This window comes from Centruroides vittatus, unplaced genomic scaffold (assembly GCF_030686945.1).
Source record: "Centruroides vittatus isolate TY-2023 unplaced genomic scaffold, ASM3068694v2 contig_1050, whole genome shotgun sequence".
Classification (NCBI taxonomy): Eukaryota; Metazoa; Arthropoda; class Arachnida; order Scorpiones; family Buthidae; genus Centruroides; species Centruroides vittatus.
The window spans coordinates 13,310-41,158 of NW_027120679.1; the positions used below are offsets into that span (position 1 = coordinate 13,310).

At 30.9% G+C, this 27,849-nt stretch overlaps 1 protein-coding gene and 1 non-coding gene across 3 annotated transcripts; one reads left to right on the forward strand and one right to left on the reverse strand.

Annotated features, from left to right (window-relative positions):
• Window positions 1-480: 480 nt before the first annotated feature.
• On the reverse strand, window positions 481-587 carry LOC136971260 (U6 spliceosomal RNA). Its single transcript, XR_010880129.1, has one exon. It is a non-coding gene; the product is annotated as a U6 spliceosomal RNA (small nuclear RNA).
• Window positions 588-1,107: 520 nt separating this feature from the next.
• S2P (membrane-bound transcription factor site-2 protease) lies at window positions 1,108-27,779 on the forward strand. 2 transcript variants are annotated; one of them, XM_067265337.1, is made up of 9 exons: window positions 1,108-1,349; window positions 6,704-6,976; window positions 7,064-7,167; window positions 8,003-8,249; window positions 8,394-8,574; window positions 15,796-15,884; window positions 17,851-18,046; window positions 27,318-27,393; window positions 27,479-27,777. In XM_067265337.1, the coding sequence occupies exons 1-9, from the start codon at window positions 1,278-1,280 to the stop codon at window positions 27,711-27,713; spliced, it is 1,473 nt and encodes a 490-aa protein (XP_067121438.1). In that variant the 5' UTR covers window positions 1,108-1,277; the 3' UTR covers window positions 27,714-27,777. The 2 variants fall into 2 exon arrangements, with proteins under 2 accessions (XP_067121438.1, XP_067121448.1); XM_067265347.1 differs by lacking the exon at window positions 1,108-1,349 and having other exon boundaries at window positions 6,698-6,810; window positions 6,906-6,976; window positions 27,479-27,779.
• The last annotated feature ends 70 nt before the right edge of the window (window positions 27,780-27,849 follow it).

The following is a 27,849-nucleotide window of genomic DNA, read 5'->3' on the forward strand; positions in this document are numbered from 1 at the left end:
ATGGGATAGTCCGTGACAATGGATATGGATATGCGTCGTTTCAAAGTAGGAAAAACGGAGAATATTTTCACTGTGGAGGATGCCACACAGTATGAAAATCCGGTGGAGAAGTTCTCCAATTGATCATTTTTATAATTTTTTTCGGATCCCTGACCGATCATTCCGATCGGTCGATCCTACTCATTCCGCTTTCTAATTAGTCTTTACTCGTTTCCTAGTTTTTTTTCTTTAATTCTTTCTGCCCAGTGGGCACTAAGAGGGCTTCTTTTAGCAAGCCCATTATGGGTTCGGCCAGGCCCAGAATGGGGCGTCCAGGTGGTGAGGGACGGGCCCGACATTGTTTGATCGATTCATTGGTTTAATTTTGATTCAAGCTTTTTGATAGTACTGTAGATGTCTTTACGTATTGGGAATAGATTGTTTACAAGCACTAGAGAATCAAGTTTAGGTATACTGGCAGGCACCGGGACATACGACCCAAAAAATACGGAACGCTTCTCGATTTTGCGTGTCATCCTTGCGCAGGGACCATGTTAATCTTCTCTCTATCATTCCAATTTTAGTATATGTATCGCCGAAGCGAATACTACGGGGCCCAACATATCCGAACGGACCATCTCCGAAAAATTCCTGGGGATTTTTCAACTCGTCCAGATTCGATCCCGGATCCCCCAGAGCGGTAGTCTGCCACCTTGACCGCCGGCTATCCGGCCGCTACTCGTTACTTAGTGGAACGAGATCGGAACTCAGATAGCAGGATGAGTCAACATCGTCTGTCAATTCGATCCCAATCGAAGACGGTCGATCTTGGGACTTACATCATTCTATTGTTTTAATTTGAGAAGTTTATTTTTCTAAGAATTACTTTTAAATATGCCCTTTTATGGATATAAATTTCCGTCTTTCCTTTTCTTTTAGCGGCTTTACAAAATATTTTTTTTATAACTAATTAAACAAAATTTATTTATAAGTATGGTTCTGATTCACTTCCGGAGCCTCACATTTATAAGATTAAAAATAATTTACAAACAAAATTATTTTTCAAATTTCTGTTATTGTTTCGTTTTATATATAAATATTTTAACAGAGGGCGTTTTAATCACTAAGATGGCAGATGAGGCGGTGTTTGTGTACTGTTTAAAATCGTCTGCATTCATTTATTCCTGAATTTGTCGTATATTTTATTTCTTTCGTCATAACTCTCTTACTCAAAATTTCAAATGTAAATGTTGTTTAGGCTTGCAAATATAAACAGTTGTTTTTTATTGTGATTTAAAATGTTTATAACAATTTTGATTGTCGTTGCGGTCTTTTGGATCGTCATAGGATTTTTTGATCTTGTATTTAAGGTAATTATTCATTCATAAACGAATATTGTTATTATGTTTGTATGTACACAATTTTCTTTTATGAAGCGATTCTTTTATTACATTAATAGATAAGATTCTGGCTCTGAATGAGGGTCTGATCCCACCCAGAGGGGTCATTTTAACAAGTATGCAAAACTAATTAAAATATAACTATCTATAACATTTATAGTCCGATCTCACAAACAAGTTATTAGCTGCATCATTTATTTGACGAGTACAATTAAACATGTAGATCTTAATATACAGTGGAACCTCGCATAACAATCCAAACAAATTGTAAAAAAATGACTCCTTAATGAGTGACAAGGAGAGGGGAAGTTCCGGATTGTACCCATGCTCCATCAGTCTGTGTTTAGCACTTGTTCCGCTAGCATCTTAGTGTTGCTTGTAATCACACATTTTTCGAAACTAGTGTTCACACATATTACGTATAAACATCAACAACCATAGCCCATTATATAATAAACATGCCAAACAATATGCCAAATTCTTGTGGCTATGTAAAGGCTATAATTAAATATTAGAAATTAATTAATTTGACTATAGGTAGACAGTTATGCTGCCATCTCATATTAAATTTAAGGGTGTACTATAGATTACCACCTATGGAATTTTGGGACTTTGTGTATATATTTGAACTCGAGGACTGAGACGAGTTCAACAGTACCCTACTTTTGGGCCGGAGGCAAAAAATAAGAAAGTTATCATACTTTTTTCGGCGATCACGTGATGATCGGGAGTCACGTCGCTCTCTCTGTTAAGCCTATCGCGTGTTTAACAGGCAGTCCGGCAAGTCAGCCATATACACCTTCAACAAAGGCAGATGTTGATCCACGAGCACACTGATCATCTACAGTTCAAGTTAAGTCCTTTTTGCACACCCTCACGCCCGGGGCTACGGCTCCTCAGTCTCGCTATCACTCGTGGTCGGCTAGTACTACGAGCTGACCGCACTACCACGATCGGGAGTCGTGATGCTTAGACAAAAGGAAATAAAGGAACTGGCGTTCGACTGTTCATGCTCCTGACAGACTCCCCCCAGAAGGGGAGCTGTTGGCAGGCCGCTGATTGTTTAACGTCACTAGTTATTGATTCATGGTAGTTCTTGAACAAAAGAAAAAAAAGGAAGTGGCATTCGACTGTTCGTGCAATTTCTTGCCTTTCAGAGTGCTTTTTTTTAATTTGTTTGCAGACTTTATCGCAAGATGGCAGCACTAGCAACTATGGTGCCATCTGCATGAAAGCATTAAAAAACTATGATAACTTTCTTATTTTTCGTCTCTGGTCCAAAAGTAGGGTATCATCGAACTTGTCTTGGTCCCCTCAGTTCAGATATATACTCAAACTCCCAAAATTCCATAGGTGGTAATCTATAGTATCCCCAAATTTAATGACCGATTTCAAATTAAATTTTAGAAATGTCTAAATTAAAAATTAATTATTTATAATTATTAAATTTAATACGAGATGACAGCATAACTGCCTACCTGTAATCAAATTATTTAATTTCTAATATTTAATTATAGCCTTTATATATCCCAAGAATTTGGTATATCATTTGGTGTGTTTATCAGACATATTATCTGTGATTTTTTTTTGTTTTCTACAAATCGAATTCACATTTCAGGTTGGCTCATTCCGTGCTAGAAGATGATGATTTACCCTCCTTAACAATGTATATTGTATAATTTTTTTGAATAAACATAATACGTAAAACATTTGAGTAGTTTTTCAGCAAGAAATGCATTATTGTATTTTACATTAATTTATATGGGAAAAATTGTTTCACTTAACGAGAATTTTGCATTATGAGTAAGATTCTGGAACGAATTATGCTCATTAAGCGAGGTTCCACTGTACTTGCAACCGTAAAATTGCGCTTATGTCGCCCCTGGGGTACAAAGGCCAGTTTTTAACACACATTAGTCTACTGCCTATTCTACATGCTTTGCATTTAGACATGCACCTCAGTGGGGGCGAGTCCCCACACCCCCTAAAACTACATAACATCAAGTACTCCATGAACAGTCAAGTTAGCTACTCAAAGACAGCATAGTCATATGGGCCAAATAATAATCTTGGAAGTACTGCCATTGGAGTACCTACCTGGATCTACCTACTTGCAACAAATGAAAATTAAAAGAAAATAATATTACAACAATAACAGATTGTAAAACTTTACCAGGAAGAGAATACTTTACAGATAAAGTTTTATTGTAATCTGGTATAATCAAAACAATTTGGAAGAATTGTTGGGAACCATAGTTTGTAGTAGCTTAGTACAAACTGTGCCAGATAATATCAGCACTCTATTAGGATTTTAGGCCATCCCTATACACACAAACATTCCAAAAGGATATACAAAAGAATCACTGATCAATTATATATAGCTATAGATTAGTACTACTAAAATTTTTTGTGTTCATAGACAAGATTTTTCATTCCAATTATGCTCAGAGCAGTATCTTTCTGAAATTAAATAAAAACAGTTATAAAAAAATTGAAATTCAAATGCATTTTCTTTTATTATTTTTATATTTAGACTGAATTAGTAAGACAAATACAATAACAAATTTGTTTCTAATTATTTTCAAAAAATGAGTTTGTGGACCATTTTCAAGAAATTCCTAAGCCTGTTTCAATGCCAGTCCATTCCTGGTACTAAATATTTAAAATAATAAATAAAAATGAAATTAATAAAAAACATGTTTTAATAGACTTTGAAGACATTTTTTTAAATAGTTTCATTAACATAATATATAAAATTATGAAATTTTAAGTGAAATCTTATTGTGGACCAGTTCAAGTAGCACTTCTGTAGATCTAGGAAATAACACTTGACAAGATACAATGTGTTCTGTTTTTGAGTAATTTGTGTGTGTCTAAGAATCTCATGTAAAAGCATTTTCCATTCAAATACATGCAAATTAGGAAGATACATTCTGTAACCAACAAAAATAATAAAAATGTTGGTTATTACTTTATCTTATTTATTCATTCTACCATTAAAAAGTGCCTTTAAACCAATATTACATATTGCATTTAAGGTAAAAGTTTGTTATCACATCTATGCATCTTACATACTGTATTTAAGCAGTTTATGCACACATACTTTGATTCCTCTTATGTAATTCCCACTCAGAAAGTACTATCTTGGGGCAGTACACAATAGAACATTTCTGCCTACTACTGCTATGAGACAGTGATGTCCTTATAAAAGATTGGGCCATTAGGTCACATAACTTTAAAATTATATTTAAAAAACAGATATTACTGAATTTATATACAGATTCTGAAATACAGATATTTTACAGAATTTACTGTAAAATATTCCAATTTTTCCTTTTTTTCATTTCTTTCAATTAGATTACACATATCTAATCATTTTGATTTCAGTATCTAACTACTTAGTTTAAACAAGAGTAAAAATTATATTTTCATCTTAAGAAGTCTGTTTTTAAATTCATGTACATTTTTCAGAGATTTATTCTATTCAATCTTCAGATGATTTTACACAAAAAAATATCAATGGTGAACATCAGGCAGGAAGATTTATCACAAATTCTATTGGTCTGGGCTTTATTGCCTAGATCAGGGGTGTCAAACTCAAACTGCTTAAGTGCCAATTTTTTGTCTCAAGTATGACAGCCGGCCAGATGTTTTGAGCTTTTGTAGCCAAAAATTTTCTAAAAAGTAGCCCAAAAGTAGCCAACTCAAAAAATTCCTTTTTAACACTAAATCCAGAACCTGTTACTGGTGTAAATCATGAAAAAACCTTTCTTCACAAATGGTTTTGAACTTTCTAAGATAGTTTTTCCTCAGGCAAAAAATCTGGCAAAATTCCTCCGATATAGGGACCTCATTCCAGACTTGGAGTTCCTAATAAAGAGCCTGCCTGACACGCAAAAAGAGTACTACAGATGGTTAACCACACTAAGAATCAAAAAAATCTAAGGAACAACCCGAGGTTGCTGAGCTAAGAACTAAGCTTAGACATGCTGGCAAATGGATGCAACAAAATTGGACCAGGGCAGATAAATCTAAGTTGCTGGTCCTCATGAAACGCCACACCTACCACCAAGGTTTAAAGGAGTCCATCAATATCACCCAATGCGAGAACGAGGACATGGTGGACAGAATATAAAATAAGGTCAAGAGATTCGCAAGCTTCAAGTTAGCAAAACGCCTAGCATTGGGCAACATAATAGTTGATTCCCCAGATACACCAAGGCTTTTTGCCTTTGCCAAAACACACAAGATAGGCCAGCAACTACATCTGATTGTGGATAAAGCCAGAGCTCCCACACAAAAACTGGAGAAGGCCACTCACAATCTGCTTTCTCTCCACCTCCACCTGGTTGAGCTCGTCCACCTCCTTCAAGATCTATCCTTGGCACCACAGTATATTACCGTCTTGGACTTTAAATCTCTTTACCCTTCCGTGGAGCTCCCTCCAGCCTTTTGCTCCCTTAAGGACTTTTGCTTACTTTGGTCAAGAACAAGTATTACACCAACAAGTACTTGAAATGGCTCATCTGGTCTGTTATAATTCTATTTTTACATTTGATGGGGCTGTTTACAAACAAAAAAGAGGCATCCCCATGGGTAGCCCAATGTCTGGAGACCTTTGCAAAATGGTCATTAGGCAACTTGAATCAAAAGATTCTTCCACCATTCCTCCCAAACATTCTCTATAGGAGGTATGTAGACGACATTCTCATCATGTGGAAGACAGTACCTAACATCTCGGCTTTTGTGCAAGCCATTAATGATAACCTATATGGCTTAATGCTAGACATTGAGCAGTCTAGCAATACTGAAGTCCATTTTTTGGACATAAACATTAAAGTGGAAGGATCCGTCATCCTCATCTTGGTATACCACAATCCATGTGCCGCCTCTACATACATACCGGTGAGTTCATGCGACCCATTCTCCTACAAGGCTGCAGCCTTTAATAATCTGGTTAGAAGGGCTTTTTTCCACTCATCCACCCACAAGTGCGCATTCCCATCTCAACGAGTTTCATTATGCAAGCATTCGGTTTTGTTTTAAATCTCATAACAAAATTCACACCTAAATGCTAATTCCAGCAGTAAATGAACAAGAAACTTTAAATCTTGAGGTGGCCCTTTAAATCTCCACGTTCTATTTTTTGAAGCATTCCATCGGATTTTTTGCCTGAGGAAGAACTATCTTAGAAAGTTTGTAAATGTTTGTGAAGAAAGGTTTTTTCACACGATTTACACCAGTACAGGTTCCGGATTTAGTGTTGATTTCACCCCCAGTGTTAAGGTGATGTTGAGTTTCTTATTTTTCTATGTATTTTTCAGTCATGCATGTTACATCCATATTTGGTACTATTAGAAAAAAGTAATCTCACATTCAAACCATGCCAATTACAATGGTATACAAGTCGTTGGAACAGATTATTTAAAAAGTTGAGTAATTATAAAGCTCGATGGCTTCGGAAGTGGTTCAGCTTTGGATCTCTTGTTACAAGTATTTTAATCATACCATCATTATTTCTATTAGCATATACTGCTAAGAATATGTATGACTCCTTAAGCTATGATATCAAAACAGAACAGATTTTGCAACCAGTAGTAAGTTAAGATTATACTATTTCATTAAAATTTATTAATTAAAGTTATATATGTAATGTTAATTTGGTATTTTATTTATTGTTTTAGTTTCCAGGAGTGAATTTACCATTGTCTCATGTAATATATTATTTTGTTACATTACTAATGTGTAGTATTTTTCATGAATTAGGACATGCACTTGCTGCTGCAAGGTAAGATTTAATTCTATATATATATACTGTATTATAAAATCTTAAAATCATAATTTACTATATATAATTATTAACATGCATTTAGAAATTTTAATCTAACATAATTTTTCGAGTAGAAACCACAGCTTATATGCTGTTTTACATTGGAAAAGGGAGAGGTTATGGCTTATACAAAACTGTGACTTATCTCTGGAAAATTTTACATCAGTTATGAATCACTTTGCAAATTGCTGCATCATCTGAACTAGTGTTCAACATTATTAAATAATTGACTATCAATACAGTATTTTTCAATATCAAAGTTAGAAAAATGAATATTGGCTAATATCATTATTGATCTTCATTATTAATGATATCAGGAAAAATCAAAATTTACAAAGTTAGTTAATTTAATGGCCCAATGCTAATGAACTTTGAAATTGAAATCGTCAATGAACTTCATTTGTTGTGATTAATATTTTAGAATAATAATTGCAACTGTTGTTTTAATAGTCATTTTTGTTTTTAACATTGAATATTTATCAGCAATTAAAAGTTGATGAAGTTAATATAAAAGTGCAGCTTATCTGTTCATTAGATTAGAAGAGTGATCTAATACCCTCCTGCAGCTTACACTCAAAAAATTATGGTATTTTCTATTTAAACCTTTTCATAAAATCTTTATTTCTATTTATAGTTGATAAGATAAAAATTTCTCTATGAATGTTTAGATAAACAAAATATTACAATTTATGAACATATAAATATATAATAAGATTAATATAGTTAGTTAGAATTTGATTGTAGCTTTGTTTTTTAATATTTAGGAATATAAACTGCTTGTTTTTCTGTCTAGAGAAAATGTCAAGATTCATGGTTCTGGTTTGTTTATTTTTGGAATATTTCCTGGTGCGTTTGTTGATTTATCAACTGAAAGTATGACATTGTTAACGCCATGGCAACAATTGAGGATATATTGTGCAGGTGTTTGGCATAATATTGTATTGGTTTTATGTGCATCATTTTTATTATATGTTAATGCATTTCTGCTGTTTCCATTTTACCAATATGGTTCTGGAGTAACTGTCACATATATTGCTGAGGTATTTATTGATTATAGTTAGAAATTACTATTATATTTAATTTATTTTCTAATGTAATATAATATTTTAAAGAATAAATATTAAACTAATTTATTAAACTATTAAAACTATTAAAACTAATTTTGTCTGTATTTGAATATTAAGAATTCAGGAGTGGATGGTCCTGCAGGGTTGGAGACTGGTGATGTTATTACAGCCATTGTGTCTTGTTCCATTCAAACCGAAGAACATTGGAAAAAATGCTTACAGGATAAAATAAATCAACCGTCTCAAGGTTATTGTGTACCAATTACATTTATCATGCAAGAAGATGTAGCAATAAAAGGTAATAAACAATTTATTAAAAATTGAGTAAAATAAAAAAATAACTATTTCATAATTTATAACAATTTATCATATTAAAACTGGTTATCACTTCATGCCGACTTTATAATTATCATAAACTACACTTATGTGTTGTGGCATTACCACGGTGAATTGTTAAAATATAAAGATGTTCACAAGCACTTTTGGTGACATACAGTTACCATCTTCAGGTGAAAATGAATACTACAGTTTTTTGTATCAGAGTTATAGCACTTCTTGAAAAAGCGGTGCAATTAAATGGAACACCAAATTTGAAAAATTCGTACAGTTCGAAAATGTTTTGAATTGGAACGGAATGTTGTATGCATTTGCTAACAATGGTTGCTATGCGACCATGCAACTCTAGAAATCTAAATTATAATGTTTAAATAAAGTAGTCCATGTTTTAGAAATTTCTAGAGTTGTGGTATTACATGGTGTTAGCGTCGAAATATACAGGTTTTCCCAAATAAAGAGTTCTTTTTGATTATTGCATCCTTTCAATAATTTCGTTTGGTCCCATAGCGGTCGATAGTGTTGATCTAGGACTTTCCTAGCTAATTCCGTTGATGGATGATTATTACGGATGTCATCCTGATGCTCTGTGATGGCGAGTTAGCGTTCTAGCTGTGGCTCCTATATAACACATGTTCTTCTCCTGATCCATTATGATTTAATGATATAAGATAAACTCCCAATTTTTCTTTAAGATCGATGGCATCTCTGTTGTTAGTTAGCAATCTTCTCAATGTTGGCTGTGTGGATAGCGGTAGAATGTGGCCATTTTGTCTAAACAGGTGTACAATTTTCAGTGATACGGGACCCAAAAATGGTAGTGGGGGTGTTCTATTCTTGGGTCGTCTTCGTTGGTAAGGAAAGATTGTGGATATAATTTGTTTTTGATTCAATTACGAAGATAATAAAACTTTGATTGGGAGTAGCCCGCTTTTATCATTGCTTTGTTGATAAGTTGCATTTCCTGTTCTATGAATACCTTGCTTAGAAGGAAGAAGGAATGCTCTTCTCATAAGAGAAGTGATAGCTGAGTTGAGATAGTGTTTTGGTTGAAATGCAGTAGCAGGAATAATTTGTGGTATACTATTGTTTTTGTGATACACCGAAAGTTGAAGAGTAGGAGATTTATGTATCTCTAGATCAAGGAATGACATTCTGGTGTTGGACTCATATTAAAACTTTTAAATAATAAACTTTAATAATAATTTTAGGAAAACTTAAATTACAGTAGAGCATTGTTTATTTGAAAGCTGGTCAACCAAAACGTCGGTTAACCAAAAGCTTTCCAGTCGGACTGTGTCGTGCTGAATCGAATGTTTTTGATACTAGATTAACTTCTAAGGTATAATTTTTTTTGTTTTTATATTTTTCAATATATTTATTTTGTTTGTACAAAATAAAGAAATAATTTTTAACGATACAACAATCTCAATGATTATTATAAAAATTTTCGTTAGGCTTAAAATCGACAAAAATTCAACACGAAGCGACACTCAATGGAGAAAAATTTCAACATCGGATAGGTTAATATATTTTTTCGTACATAATCGGTTATCCAAAAAATCAGTTATTCGAACAACTCCAGTTCCCAATTGATTTGGATAAACGATGCTCTACTGTATTGCTTTATAATAATTTTAATTTAATTTTATACAGTGTAGAATATATATATAATCATTTCAAATGTTTGTATTCATTTCATAAAATATTTTCAAAAGCCAGATCATTAAAAAACAAGATTAATTCTTATTCTTCAGGGGAAAAATTAATTATACAGTCATTTATATGTTTTTCAAGAAAACTGAGAAAAATATCATATAAATGAAAAGAAACATACAAATGAAACTACTTACAAATTGCTTTCAGACTGAATTGCAAAACACTGATTTGTACTACAACATTGTACAACTGAATTTGTACAAGTAATTCTTAACAAAGAAGTTTCAGTATACTATAAATACAATACATTTGAATAACATATATAAAGAAAAGTTAAACAATGTTAAATTGTTTTGTACTTTTAAAAAGTTGACCAAGTTTTGTTTTTTTCCATGGACTTGTCATATTCTGGTACAGTATGTGATATCAGTTGTCTCTTCCCACTGAAACTCCAGTCACATGAAAGAATGAAAAGTGATTGTAAAGGTTAGCTACACTAACAATGAATAGTGAAAACAAATGAGAAACCAGAAAGCAGTATTAGTCACTTAATGAAATTGGCTCATACTACAAAAAGTGAAAAGCAAAAATTTTCAAAATTAAGCATTTTTGCCAATATGCATTAAAATATAAAATATATAAACATAAAAGTTTATTGATGCTACAATGTCTTCATTTTTCAATCATTCATATCACCAGTGACAGTCCAAAATAATTAACACTTAATGAGACAATCTTTTATATGTTTGCTGAGAGATTTTTAATGTAACGAACAAACGTTTTCGATCTAATCGTTAGATCATCGTCAGGTTCTTAAATGGAACACAAATTCAAATGTCTGTGTTTCCATCTATAATTTACAATGACAATTGATTTTTTTTATAAATTTTTGGACAATGGTATTTACATTAAAACATAAAATATATAATTATATTGAAGTTGCAAAATGTCTTCATTTTTTGTCATTCACAGAACTTTTTGTTGTTTTTCAGAACCAAAGCCTCAAATAAAAGGTTGTTTCTGTAAGTAAAAAATTGTTTTGGGCTGTCACTGGTATTGTGAATGACAGAAAATGAAGACATTTTATAATTTCCATAAATTTATATTTTTATATATTTTATATTTTAAAAATATTCAATTTGTTGGACTGGAGGAGCAATTTGCTAAACAAGAAAATTCATTGGAAATGGTGTCACTCATTACATACTGTATTATTCACTCCGCTGTTTGCATTTGCTTGCAATTTACTGTCAGTGTGTACTAATCTGAAGTGAATACATTTTTCACTTTTAATAATTGTTTAAAATTTTTCCATTTTAAAGTGAATAATGCATAAATGAGGGGAAAAGTGCCTTAGGGCCCTAAAAAATAGGATGTATAAGTACAAAATCATAACTGAAGAATTTTATAATGGAGAAAGTACCATGCAAAAAAATATTTAACATATAATTGTGAAAAATGTATAAATGGGGTTCAATTGTATTATGCATTACTTATTAGTCTTCCATAAATCACATTTCCGTGCAGTGATTGATGATAAATTGTTATAATATATATTGTTATAATTGATTGATTGAAATTGTTATAATTATAATTGATAGAATATTTTCTTTAACTAAGAAACGAAACATGTTTATTAAAATCATTTAGAATGCTTTTACTCCAAACAGCATGTGTCTAGTGAGAACTACACAGTTTGCCAGATAGGTTTTATAAAAAGTAAAGCAGAATTCCTCAAAACATAGCCCAAATTATTTTTCAAGTGGCCCAAAAAGTAGTAGTCTAGAGCCATGATTCTCAATCTGTGTTCCGTGAAGCCACTTCAAGTGTTCTGTGAAAAAATCAAATAAACAATTAAAAATTGTTGCAAAAGAAATATCAATACAATGTAAAATAATTTTTGTATGGAAATGTAATCATCAAATGCCAATGATGTCATAAACTAGACTGAGTGCACTCTTGATTTCAAAAAAGTTTTCCACCCCTGCTTTAAAGTTGATGCATTGTAAGTGTTCCGTAAAAATAAGATGTCAAAGTTTATAGTGATACATTATATGATTCGTTAGATTCATCGTGAATCATAACAATTATATTGTTCCCCGACTTCAAAAAGATTGAGAACCATGGCTCTAGAGTCCTACAAATATCTCACTCTGGTATTCATTGCCCAATCTCACAATTCTAAAATCTAGCTGTATTTTATGAAATAAGAGAAAAAAGGGGTAGTCCATATGTTAGGTGATACCTAAAAATGCATTACTGTAAAAGCAGTCATATTGACCAGATTAGAGTTGTTCTTGGTCTGTTGTTTTTTATAGCATGGAGGTACTTCAATCTAAACAAATGAATTAACATAGCCATATCACAGTTCAGACAGAATTTTCACTTCAAATTATGAAGTAGCTGTATTTCAAACTAATAGGATTGCTTAATTAATATGTAAATCCCTATATTCCTGGCCAAGACTAATATACAGTTACAAACAAATGGGATTTCAAACTACTGTATTTTCTCACATATAAGACAAGGTTTTTATTCATTTTTCACAACTTCAAAAATCTAGGTTGTCCTATACATGCAAGTGAAGGATATTTTACATTTTTGCAATAATTTTTGTGAACCATGTATTCTTATTTTTTACCGGATGCTCATCCTCCGATGTTTAAAAACAAAAGTATTTTATCTAGGTTGTTCGAATCATTCTTGTGTATTGTTAGGAGTAAAGATGAATAGCAATAGGAAAAGCAAAGTTTTTGAATTCGAATTCCAAATTGAAATTCCATAATTACATGGGAGCCTGATATAAGTTTTAATCCATTCCCACATGAAAACAGATGATGATTCAGAAATCAGAGTTTGGAGAAACTCATAAGTGTAATCAATGGAGAGTGGATTTGACTGTTAAGAATTGGCAAAAAAGGTTCCCAATTGTCCAGTTTTACATGAACAAATTATGTTGTCGATTTTACAAGATTTTTCCTTAAAGTTTAAAATGCCAGTAATTTTTACAGGACAATGTGTGCATTTACATGCATTTGATATTTTATTTGTGACTAGCTGACCCGGCCACGCGTTGTTGTGGCTCAAAATGTATCTATTATAAATGTGTAACACTTCCCTCGTGGGGGAATTTCAAAAAATCTCATTTTAGTGTATATTCTGTTGACGTCACCTATTAAAACGCAATTAAAAACGCAAAAAACAGCATGTAAAATAGTATAAATAGAAGCCGAGTTCTTCACAGTAAGCCTTAATCCTGTCTCTTTCCCGGCTGGAGAATATCGAAAAATCCCTTTTTAGTGTATATTCTGTTGACGTCACCTATTAAAACGCAAAAAAACCGCATGTAAAATAGTATAAATAGAAGCCGAGTTCTTCACAGTAAGCCTTAATCCTGTCTCTTTCCCGGCTGGAGAATATCGAAAAATCCCTTTTTAGTGTATATTCTGTTGACGTCACCTATTAGAACGCAATTAAAAACGCAAAAAACCGCATGTAAAATAGTATAAATAGAAGCCGAGTTCTTCACAGTAAGCCTTAATCCTGTCTCTTTCCCGGCTGGAGAATATCGAAAAATCCCTTTTTAGTGTATATTCTGTTGACGTAACCTATTAAAACGCAATTAAAAACGCAAAAAACCGCATGTAAAATAGTATAAATAGAAGCCGAGTTCTTCACAGTAAGCCTTAATCCTGTCTCTTTCCCGGCTGGAGAATATCGAAAAATCCCTTTTTAGTGTATATTCTGTTGACGTCACCTATTAAAACGCAATTAAAAACGCAAAAAACCGTATGTAAAATAGTATAAATAGAAGCCAAGTTCTTCACAGTAAGCCTTAATCCTGTCTCTTTCCCGGCTGGAGAATATCGAAAAATCCCTTTTTAGTGTATATTCTGTTGACGTCACCTATTAGAACGCAATTAAAAACGCAAAAAACCGCATGTAAAATAGTATAAATAGAAGCCGAGTTCTTCACAGTAAGCCTTAATCCTGTCTCTTTCCCGGCTGGAGAATATCGAAAAATCCCTTTTTAGTGTATATTCTGTTGACGTCACCTATTAAAACGCAATTAAAAACGCAAAAAACCGCATGTAAAATAGTATAAATAGAAGCCGAGTTCTTCACGGTAAGCCTTAATCCCATCCATCTCCCTCCGTAGGGAGAATTTCGAGATGTATATTATATAAAAACACGTGCATATTTGAATGCAACGTTGTGTCAAAATTTCAAAGGAATCTGTAGGAAGAAACAAACGTTGTATTTTATTTATATAGATAGGTAGAAAATGATCTGCTTAGGTCCATTCTCACAGAAAAGCATAATGCCTCACAGAAAAGCAAACTTAGGTCATCGGAAGTTAGCGCCATCTGTTGGACATAAAAGCCTTAATCCATATATAAATATATTATTGAAAGGGGGGAAATGGTGATCTTCACATATGCCACAAACCTTCGCGGGAATGTATTAAACAACTTCCCAAAGTTTCATGGCAATTGGATAAATGGTGTGGTAATGCATGAAGTGTACAAGATTTTTCCTTAAAGTTTAAAATGCCAGTAATTTTTACAGGACAATGTGTGCATTTACATGCATTTGATATTTTATTTATGATTAGATGAAATAAAAACAGAACTGTATTAATAAATCTAATTTTCTTTATTTTGATATTTAAAGTTATACCTCATCCTATATGTGAGATCATCTTATACACGAGTAAATATGGTATCTGAGTTCAAATTAACAAGGATTTCCTGTATATATAAATTGATTTAATAATAATAAATTTATTGAGGTTTCTAAGAACACAATTCTGATCAAATATTAAATCTGAAACACAATGAAATATGAAGAATTATATAACTTTTTTGAAATGTAATTATTTATAAATTAAAATGTTTAGGACTAATGTATTTGTGTATAAATTACATTAAATATCTATAAACTGTATAAATAGATGAAACTATGTAGAAGAAAAATTTAATGGAAGGAAAATGGTTGTGTTATATTTTTATTTTCATTTCTTGTAAAGTCTAATTGATTGTTAACATTGATCTTCCATTAAAATAACAATATTGAACAAGGCTTCATTTTATCAATTGTTTAAATTTTTAGTAAGAGAAAAACTAAAACACATTAAAATAATGAAAATAAAATAGATTAGAAGAGTGAAGAAAATATTTTTTTTAAATAAGAATTTTTATTTAAAAATTTTTTAAACAGTGGCAGTTCTAAACAAAACAACGTAATTGTTTAGATTGATGTAGAATAAATGCATTTTTATAAATTGTCTTATGAGTGTTTTATTTTTTAAAATATTAATAAAAATTGAAATTGATTTAATAATTTTCTGAGCTAAAATGATTTATTTTAATACTTTATTATATCAGATTTTGTACACATCTTGCTTTCTGATTTCTAATTTTTCATTGTTTTTTGGACTTCTTACTAAATTATTTTTATTGTTGTTATTAAAATATAATAGCCAAATTGATATATATAATTTTTAAACTTTAAATATATTTTCTAGGTTCATCAAATAATCCTATGTTTGATTGTTGCAATAAAGAATCCCAGAATGAACTTTGCTTTCATCACTGGACACTCAATGATCAAGAAGTATGGAATAAAATATTTTAAATGTAATAGAATGAGAAAGGTTACTTGAGAATTTTAATTGAAAACATGAAAAATAATTAAGAATAAAAAATAGAATTTATATTTTAATTTACACAGTAGAAAATTTGTAGAGAATTTTTCATTTATATTAATATTAATTAATTATTCAATTAAAATTATTAGAAATATATTTATATAATATTACTTATAGTAAAATTGTTAATACATTTGTTGACAAAAAGTTATGCTCCTAAATAGAATTGTCTGATTACTGAAAATCTCTGCATACAGTTAAATCTCAGACAGGTATGCCGATAGATAATTGCATGCTAGGTAATGTCACAGAGAGTCTCAAAATCAGTATTGCAGTATTCTATTTTAAAAAAGGCTTACAGAGGCTTACTGTGTTTAGAATTTTTACTGGCATTCAAAGGCCTGTTATTTAGAGATCTTTGCGTGGCAGGCATGCTTGTGCAGCATAGTCAAAGACATTATGCACAGCTGATGGAGTTTGAGAAAGGCTACATCATCCAACTAATGGAAGCAGGATGGTCATTTTGTTGAATTGCCTGCCATCTGGGCTAGTGTGACTGACTGACTGAGGAGAACTGTATATTGAAGGCAGGAAATATGAAGATTCATATAAATGGCAAGCATCATATATCCAGTCTTACAAGGTATAAAGTTTCTTTTAAATCATAGTTGTTTCACAGGAAATTGTCCCTTTGCTACAATATTTTATCACAAATTACCATAATCAGTTTCATTATGTTCACACTAATAAAAGTTTTATTCAATTCCAATGCCTTCTTTTTGGTGTGTAACTTTTTTGTCAGTTGAGTGTATATAAAATTTAGCCAGTTTAATTTGGTTAATTATATAAAAAATTAATCAATTGAAGTAATAGATATAATAATAATAATTCTTGATGTTTTGACAAATTTTCTATTATAATTTAATCACTAAAGAAAATATCTTTTAAATTTATAAAATATATAAAATCTTTTGTATCATAAATTAGATGTTAGAAATAAGCATTTTAAAAAATATTCTATTTTATTAAATACAACTGAAACTGTTATAATGACAATCATATTGGTACAATTTAAAGAAAAAACATTAAATGAAAAAATGTTTATAATTAATTGACAGTGGTTTTTCATTTAATTATTTTATTTATTAAAACTCTTCTGCATTGAGTAAATTTATCAAAAGAATTTGGAACTTAGTAATATAATTAAAATCTTTATATAGCAGATCTCTACTTTTTTAGAGCTCACTTTAAATATCAATTTACCCAAGCACTTTTAGACACTCAAGCCCATCATCAGAAGACACACAAGTAAATCGGTTCAGTAGTCAAGTCACAAGTTTAGGTGACTCATTTGTGTGTCATTTTCTGACAATGGGCTTGGTTGCCTAAAAGTGCTTGGGAAAACTGAAAATTAGGATGAGTGCCAACAAAGCCAAGTTTCGTTATATTTTAAAAGAATTTGGAGTTATTTTTTTATTTGTAAAATAATGTTAATTTTAATTATCAGTGAAAATCAAATATATTTGTAAACTCTATATGAAATTACTAATAATTAAATGACTTCCAACAAATATAAAGTAATTCATATTTCTAAGAATATGTAAACGTTTTTAAATTAAATGTTATTTATTAATTATAAAATGCACATTAAACTAATGTTGAAAACTAATTTAATATTTTAATGCTTGCAATCACAACTTCCAAACTTATAACTAAGTCTTTTTGATATTTCTTGAAACCTTCCCAGAACTAATCCTATCATTAGTAACATAATTAATAAAAAGAAATATTACAGTTGGCATTTGAAAATATATAAAATTTCAGTGAAATAATTAGACCTAATTGTAAGCTGTAACTGCATTGACATATGAAGTCGTTATTTCATTCTTTAGAAGTTCTAATATTTATTATAAGAAAAATGTTTTTATACAGAAATACTCCTGTTTACCTGTGAGAAAGTTATTGCAACAGTCAGGAGGGATGTGTAAAACTTCTGAACAATGTGAAGATGGATCATGGACTTGCATTATTCCTCAAATAGATAATGACACAAGATTATTACAATTATATCGGAATGGAAAGAATTCAGTAATTTTCATTGGAAGTCCAATGGAATTATATTTTTCAGGTATGGTGCAGTTTTAATTAATCTTTCAAAATAAGTAAAGATTATAAAGATTTTTTTGGATCAATAACCAAATAAAAAAAAAAGGAATTTCTATCAGTATACAACAGTGTTGCCCAGAATACAGCCCCTAAGCCAATACCAGCCCATGGTACAGTACATGTTACTCTGACTTGCAAGCATATTTGACACATCACTTATAAATGATAGGAATATGCTTGCTTTTAGTACATATAGATAAACAAAATATAGCCTACCTACCTATGACTTATGTGCAATTTGACCTGTCAGTTGAAGAGTTTGGGCATCACTGATACAACATAAGCAAAAAAAATTTCAGGAATTTACTGCTGTTAATATTTCTTAACATTATATTATTGTACTACAATAGAACCCTGATTATCCAAAGTAATTTGGACTATTGCTACCTTGGATATATATCTTATATAACTGAAAACTAAGATAAAACAGATAGCCATGGCCTTTTCTAATTTAAAATTACAAATAAAAAAGAGTTAATAACACTTAGTAATAATAATGACAATAATGGAACATTACCAGACATATAATAGTAATAATGAAATTATATGATGAAGAATACTGTTTTTCATTTGAAACAATATACTGAGTATATCTTAGGCCTAAGCTCCACATTATCTGAAAATATAACTAAAACTGAAAATGATACAACTTCTGATTTTTTGCAATTTCACTTAGACATAATTCTAACTGAAAATAGAATTGAAACTATTTTAACTTTTCTGCTTCTGCATAGTTTTCCAGTTTGAATGTTAATCAATTACATAATTTGTAAATGATATCACAAAATGGAAGTTCTCTCATTGATTAAATTTGCAATATTAAAATAATAGCTAACTAATGAAAATATAATGCTAAATTAGAGAATTTCAAATTTCTTTACAATAAACAAGATAAAAAGTATAATGATACATTTTGAAATGACTAATTCTAGCAATTGCCAATTAGCGATATGCCTTCATTTTCAGGTAGAGGATATTTAACTGATATTAGAAAAATTATGTCATTCTTGACATAAATTTTTCAGTTTTCATTACCAATTTGTTTTTGAGTAATATGGAACACAAACCTTTATGAAATAGTGTTATAAATTTATTAATGCAATATTACAGAATGGTACTTTCATTTCTGAACAGAGTGTAATGCTATTCTTGTATTATAGTACAGTTAAACCACTGAACAATGGCCACTGATGGGAATGTAAAAAATGGCTATTTAAAATTTACAAAAAAATTTTTCATGAGAAGTTAAACAGAAAAAACAGAGTTTCTTCATCTTACATCCTTATCATACTTCAGGAAAAATTTTTTTATAAATTTTAAATGTATCATCCTAACTATATTTAATAGTTTTATTAATGTTAATTATTACATATATATTTATGATTTTAGGCATTGCTGGTGGAAAATTTTTTGTGTGTTATACATATTGAGGCAGAGTCTACAATAAAAAGTCAACTCTGCCATAAGTAAGACTGTTTGTTTCTGAGGTGTGAAAAGGACATAAGATGATGAAGCCCTGTGTTTTCTACTGTTAAACCTCTTGTGAAAAATGTTTTAAAATATTCTTGTAAATTTTAAATGTATTGTCATCCTGGCTATTTACTAGTTTTATTAATGTTAAAATGGCTATTGTTTGGAGGTTATTTATTTTTATGTAGTTTTGTTTAAAAAATTTCCTGAAAAAAGATTGGCTGTTTAGAGGTGGATATTATTAGATGTTTGACTATATTATATAATGTTGATTTGATACAATTTTCTACTATATTTGATATAATTGCATTTATAAAAAATTTATTCAACAGATAAAAGAGTTGTCAACAGATTTATTTATGAAGCCTGTCCAATTGAAATATCAAACTAAAGTTTTTGCAAATAACTTTTTAATAACACACCAGAATGAATTCATATTTTTAAACACAATATATGTGTGGAATATCTGTTGTAGTACAAAAGTGATCAAAATCAGTTCATGGAAAATTAGAAAGGTGGAAAATGGGCACATTAAAATTGTGTATTTGAATTATCACATTTTATTAATTTTTTGTTACAAAACTAGTTCAAAAGCTGGATTTATCACTGTTTTCTATTACAACTTCAAACAACTGATCCTTCATTGAATCAATAAGGCTTTGTAACTGTGTAATGTCCAATTTCTCCCATGCATCAAGGATTTCAGTTATCAAATCTGTAACAGTGGGAATTTGTGTCATAAACTTTATAGTGACTGCGAATTGTGCCATGAAGTTTATAGTTATGTTATAAACTTCAGGTCACAAATTCTCAGTCAGTTGGATTCAGATCAGAAGAACAAGATAAATGGTCATCAAGGAGCATGATATTCATGTGCTTGGAGAAGTTTCTGGTAGACTTTGAAACATGGAATGTTGTGTTTTCTTGTTGAAAGACAAAATCCTGCAATCAGTTTTCCAAATGAATCTAGTTGAGGTTCTATAATATCCTGGTAGTTCTTGGAGTTGTTTTGACTTTTAATGATTACTAGATTTGGAAGCCTGTTGTAGCCAAACATCCCCAAAACCATCACTGATTTACCATCCGAAACCTGTTTTCTTGGTTCCAATCTTTTATCAGCCCAATTGTATTTGTAACTATCAAACTGTCAAGATTGAATTTCTTCCCATAGGAGAAAATAACTTTATGACAATAGTTAGCATTTGAGAACAGATTTCAAGCAAATTCCATATGAGATTCTTTATGCCTTGACAGTGGCGTAGCAAACATAACTGGCGCCCAGGGCACAACACTTTATTGACATCCCCCTGCAGAAACACACATAGTAATATAATATATAGAATTTACTTGTAATAAGAATATAATACAAATAATAATAGAATGTAGTACCTACCTTAAAATATCTATAATATATTATGAATAGTCACTACCTAACTGTGCTTCTACAAAATACTATACTGTTTTTCAGGATAGATAGGGACCAGGCTCAGGTTAGGCTTTAAATTTGAGACAAAAAATCTAGTTAAAAAAATCAAGACTAGGATTGGATTCGGAAATGTGTGAGTCAGTGGAAAAATCGGACATACTATCCTGTACATGCATTTCGTTTAAAAAAATAAAAATATATCACTATTTTAGAAAAATAAAGTGTTCAGAAAGAAAGAACATTTTGTATATGGAGACATTTGATTGATTTACTGCACATATTTATAACGTATTTTATCAGACAAATCAAGAAATGAAATAATTAATTATGTTACATTGATTATTAATTTGAAATATAGTTCCCAGAAATCGATTAAAATAACAATTGAGATTTTCCAGAAAATCTTGTGTCTTAGAGACCATTTGGCACCCCTCTGTGAGTGGAGCCCGGGGCATGATAGATCCTCTTGCCCCCCTGCTACTCTACTGTGCCTTGAGTTCAGCAGGGTAACAGGTCTCATCTTGACTAATTCACATTTTCAGCAAAAGTTAGCACATTATGTGTGGATGGTAGATTGACAAACGAACAATGCAAGTTCTTTCTTGATTTTGTCAATTGACTTGTTCTCTTTGATGGCAAGTTGCAAAGTGGTGTGCTTCTGTCAATTGATCACTTTAGACTAACATTTGTTGTTACTTTTTCAAATTCTTTCATCTTTATGATGCATGTATTTGTTTATGGTACTTCTGTTTCAACCTATCAAACCAACAATTTCAGTTGATGTCTTCTTCATCTGTAGATAAGCTTCAATTTGGCATTTCTTCAAATCTGTCAGATTCTTCTTATATTCCATACTCCTAGAGTTCTTTCATATGAAATTCAAATGTAAAGTTAAATTCAGTTTAGCTAAACAAAGTATTATACGTACTTTCATTCTCTTTGATTTAATATTTTTCAAATTATTTTATATAAATGAGACTTATGATAATTCTATTGGACAGTTGGAATGCTTTATAATTGCTCTTTTATCTTTGAGATGTAATGGAATGCTCCATTTATTTGTCATCAATTAACATCCTCATTGCTATTTTGCATACCAATTTTGGTCATGATTAGATTAACTGTTAATGAAATAACTGCAAAAACCTTAGTGTGATGTTTCAAATGGACAGACTTTAATAGTAATCAAATATTCCACTTAAAAGTATTGTGTTTGTCTGCTATAATTATAAAAAAAGTCATTTTGTTAGAAATATAATTAGTACTGCATTTAATTTATGTATCTATAATATAAGGTCACATGTTACAAACTGGGATGGCTCATTGAAAATTTTGTTGTATGTAAAAAAGTCTAATGTCTTTATTTAATTTTTTTGTAGTTTAAAATTTTTTATAAACTAAATAGTAAATGGAATCCTTCTATCCTTCTAGTTAGGCAAATTGTAATCTCTGGTGTGTTCTTCAAACTTGTTTTTGTCTGTATTTTATTGTCTCACACAATTTTTGATTCCATGGTCCATCCATAGTTTTTGTTTTTAGAAAATTAACAGGTTTAAAGGAACAAAAACAATATACTCCAAAACTTACCTTTAAATTTTTCAAAAGTACTAAAAATGTTAAAACAAAATTTAAATGATATTAGGTTATTAAAAATGTGCAACAACAAGTTTCACTAACTCTTTTGTTTTACACTTCCTTTCATAAGTAATATTAGGGTCTTTTATCCATACCCATCAAGGGCTTGAGCAGGTCCATAATGGGGAACAGCTGAAGGATGGGACTCAACACATCTTAAAAAGTTTCCTAACTCAGATTTTATTTAAGTCATTCTGAGTTGCAGGATCAACTATCCAGCCCTTCACTAACACTACTAGTATTCACTTATTCTAAACAGATACTGATTGACAAAAATTCAAAATTTTGAATAGTTTCCAGTTGATCTGTTACAGTTATGATGGTTATTTTAAGTGCTTTTTATAATAAAAAATGGTAATATGAAAGTTGTTTAATGCAGCAAAGTATAAATAAAAATCAATGAAGGCACCCTTTTTCTCTTTTGTCTTTTCTGGTTGATGCCCATGTGAATTTAATTTGTAATGAGGACCAACTCAAGGCATGTGGCTTTGTGCTTTGTGCAGCCATGTTCCTTGAATTGGCCCTCATTACAAATTAAAAATGATATTACTGAAGTAATATCAAATTATAGAGGGTGACTAGTCTCAAATATTATTTTGTTGGATTTTGAGCTATTACATTACATTTATCAATAAATTAAATTTTACAAAGACCAACAACTGCCGAATTATCGAGCTAGTAAATGGCTATAGAAATATTAATAATTTAAGTTAATTTGGCTATAGAAATTAAATGGCTATAGAAATATTAATAATTTAAGTTAATTTGATACTAGAGTTAGGCATTAGGCGCCATCTCTTGCTAAATTTAATAATTAGAATTTTAATTAAATAATTTAAATAAATTTAGGCCTAACTGGAAGAAAAGAATCGGCCCGAAGCGGGATTCGAACCCGCAACTTCTGCTATCCGTGCAGACACGTTACCAGTTACGCTACCCGGACCTTCGGTCCGATCTTCCCTTCCAGTTGATATAAGATTACCGTACAACCATCGACAGTCATTACAATGCCGGCTGGGGACACATTAATTGCCCACGTCCTCCCAAAGGCACTCAACCGGCCATCGCAAACCCCGGCAAGGCGTATATATATAAATAAACAACAACTAACCCGTTACATATAAAGACCAACAACTGCCGAATTATCGGGCTAGTAAATGGCTATAGAAATATTAATAATTTAAGTTAATTTGATACTAGAGTTAGGTGTTAGGTGCCATCTCTTGCTAAATTTAATAATTAGAATTTTAATTAAATAATTTAAATAAATTATTTAATTAAAATTTGGGAGGACGTGGGCAATTAATGTGTCCCCAGCCGGCATTGTAATGACCGTCGATGGTTGTACGGTAATCTTATATCAACTGGAAGGGAAGATCGGACCGAAGGTCCGGGTAGCGTAACTGGTAACGTGTCTGCACGGATAGCAGAAGTTGCGGGTTTGAATCCCACTTCGGGCCGATTCTTTTCTTCCAGTTAGGCCTAAATTTATTTAAATTATTTAATTAAAATTCTAATTATTAAATTTAGCAAGAGATGGCGCCTAACGCCTAACTCTAGTATCAAATTAACTTAAATTATTAATATTTCTATAGCCATTTACTAGCCCGATAATTCGGCAGTTGTGTGTCTTTATATGTAACGGGTTAGTTGTTGTTTATTTAAATTTTACAATTTTTTAAAACTTATTACAGTGGAACTTCTATATTCATAATATTTGATATTCGTCACATTTTGATGACTTTTTCCTCCCCCCATATTTGTCAGTATTTTCTATATTCGTCATTATTCCCAATACCGGCAGTGACACTACAATCGCATGCAGTGCTGATCGCTGTGTTAGCTTAATGTTGCCAATTTAGCTATTTTTTTGCTAGATTTAGTGGATTTATGAACAATCTAGCTATGCAAATTACCTAAATTATAATGGCCTAGCTATTTTTATAATGCTATCTAGCTGTAAAAAAATCAAACGATTTGAATATTTTTATTAAAATGTCTAGCTATAAATTTGAATTTTGAGTTGGCAACACTATGTCAGCTAGCTGTAGTTAATCAGTGTGCTTTGTGCAGTCATCGTGTGTTCTTGGTTTCTCGCATTGATTATTTTCAAAATCTCAAGTTCCAATGGCTCCAACAAAGTGCACTGAAGAGAAGGAAAGCTGTTAGCATAATTTTTTTCTCTCTATTGTTGTTCTAAGTCCGAAAATGGAGAAAGTAGAAAGGTTTAGAGATCAAAACTTGGTCCATTTTCGGACCAAGTTTTGATCTCTAAACATGAACGTCAAACACTGAGCACTGCCATCTTGTAAGAAATTTGACAGTGGCGTTTGGAACGTCGAGCATTATTCCAATGATGTTCCAAACGCCACTGTCAAACTTCTAGGCTTACAAGATGGTGGTCCTCAACATTCAACATTCACATTTTAGAGATGAAAACTTCGGACACAACCTTTCTAGCGTTTTCAACTTAGCCAAAGAATTTAATATGCTGAGATCATAATTGGAATTACCTAATGTTTTAATTGATGGTACATCTTCTAAACAATAATAACTTTACTCTTCTTTCCCTTTTTACCACTATATCTTTATTGTACTAAATAAATACAGTAAAGTTTTACAAACAACAAAATTTTTATTCTTGTATTTTTTTTTAGGATGGGAACGGATTAATTGAATATCAGTTATTTATTATGAGAAAAATTGTTTCTACATTCGTCATTTTCCATATTCGTTAGATCCTTAGGAACAAATTAATGGCGAATATAGAGGTTCCACTGTACATTGAAATGTCAATTTAAATTTTAACTTTCAGTATTTCAAACTGATCCTAATTTATTTGGCTATTCATTTTATACAAAAATGAACATTGAATAATAAGATTTGTAATTTTACTATATCTAATAATCTTATTAAATATTATAATTCAAACTTTGTCAAATGATAAACATTTTACAACTCCTAGACAAAAACTTAGAATATTTACCTAACTGAAAGTTTAGTGTACATTTTCTCATGAACAACACAGAGTATGAAACTTTTTTTGACACTACATAAGCAGTGCTTATGCATATTTATTATATTCATTAATCAGACAAATTAACTCAAATGTTTTTTTGTTACAAATGGAAATGAATGACAAAAAAATAGAATAACAGTTTGATCATGACAAAAAATTAGAATATTAGCTAAATGTGGGTTACGTATAGGAAATACAACAAAATAAACTTAATATTTTGTGATGTTGACGTTTGCCATAATTACTGCTCGCAATCTGTTGGGCATGTGCAGATTAATGGTTCACATTCATTTCTGGTGAAGAGGTTCCAAATGTGTTGAATGCACATCACTATTTCCTCTTTAGAATTGGGCACCGTTCATTAAGTTGTCGTTTCATGACTTTCCACAAATTTTCAATGGAGTTTAAGTCTGGGAAATTGCTTAGCCAAGGCAGGATTGCAATCTGTCATTCTTGTAATCAACATATCATTGACTTCACAGTATGAGAGGATGCCTTGTCTTGCTGAAATAGAAATGTTTCTTCAACTAAATCTTCTTCTAATGGTATCATAAATGTCTCTAAAATGTCTTGATATGTCTGTGCATTGACATGTTCCCAAAGAATGCACAGTTGTCCTACACTGTTAGCACGCATGCATTCCCAGATCATGACAGACAATGCAAACCTCACGGATCTTTTCGAACGCCTGTTTGGTTGTTTTCCATACACGTGGGCCTTGGTCACCACATGGGTGACAAAACATGGATTTGTCACTGAAGAGAACATTATTCCAGTCGTCTTGTCCCCACACAAGCTCTCTCTTCACCATCTGACATGTGCTTGTCGTTGCTTTTTCATTAGAGATGGCTTCGTCTTGGGAACACAACAGTTGAAGTGCAAGTTGTGCAACCTTTGGCATGTGGTTTGGCTACTAATGTTCACTCCAGTTGGTCTCCATTGTACATGCAAGTGTTTAATGCTTTTAAAGCGGTTTTGCATGACAATCCTTCTCAAGTTTCTCTCATCCCTCGCAGTCATTGCTTGTTTATGTCCACATTTCTGGCATTTGTTAGTTAAAACTTAAACACGGTTTTGGTGTTTCAGTATTCTAGAGACTGTTGGCTGCAAGCACTTTACATAATTTGCAATTTTTTTTGTGTTCTTTCTGCTTTGTGCAAGGCTATGATAGTGTCTTTAGTTTTGTCACTGATGTCCTGCTTACACCCCATGTTCTACAGTTATATTGCTCTGCCCAGCAATATGTAAGTTTGTATCACAATTTAGTTTTTTATTGCTGTTTGTTTGGCTGTTTTTGCTAATATTCTAATTTTTTGTCATAGTCAAACTGTTATTCTATTTTTTTGTCATTTCATTTCCATTTGTAACAAAAAAATGTTTGAGTTAATTTGTCTGATTAATGGATATAATAAATATACATAGATATTGTTTATGTAGTGTCACAAAAAAAGTTTCATACTTTCTGTTGTTCATGAGAAAATGTACACTAAACTTTCAGTTAGGTGAATATTCTAATTTTTTGTCTAGGAGTTGTATTTAAATTAAGAACTTGCTAATTAAAAATTAAATAATGATTCATTACCTTTGTACATAATTGCATATTTTATTCTTAAATAAAAAGTCATCATAATGAGATAAAATATAATTATAAAGTAATTGATTGAGTTAAAATATTTTTCGAAGTGTCAGTTAGCAGCTGGATACCAAGAAATACAGTTTTTCCAATTCCACCCATTCAGATGTATGAAACATTCCTCAGGTATCCTTTAATTTGTTAAATGATTAATGTTTTTTAATTTTAATTAATATTTTTAAATAGATAATATACCTTAACTGTTATATAGATATGTAATTTCATTTTCAAGTGCACTTGCAATATTGAATGTTGTTCCAGGATTTTTATTAGATGGATTTTGGATAACTAACACATTGATGAAATTGATTTTACCAAATTTTATAAAATTTATATCAAACAGGCGTCATCTGGAATATTTTACATTAATTATAGTATCTAGTGGAATGTTGCTGTTAGTTATAAATATATTATTAAGTCTAATAATATTAATAATGATAAAATAATTGTAGAAAGGTGTAAATATTTTTCAGAAATAAAATATGTTGTCAAAATTATTTAATAATTTATTTATATTTTTATTAATATTTTTAATAAAATCAATCTTATATAAAATATTAACAAATATTTTAAAATATTTTA

Coding starts and splice junctions, on each gene's coding strand:
- S2P (XM_067265337.1), top strand. CDS start 1,278: ATGTTTATAACAATTTTGATTGTCGTTGCGGTCTTTTGGATCGTCATA. Junction 15,885..17,850: donor GGACACTCAATGATCAAGAA/GTATGGAATAAA, acceptor GTTTTTATACAG/AAATACTCCTGTTTACCTGT. Junction 18,047..27,317: donor AATGGAATTATATTTTTCAG/GTATGGTGCAGT, acceptor TATTTTTCGAAG/TGTCAGTTAGCAGCTGGATA.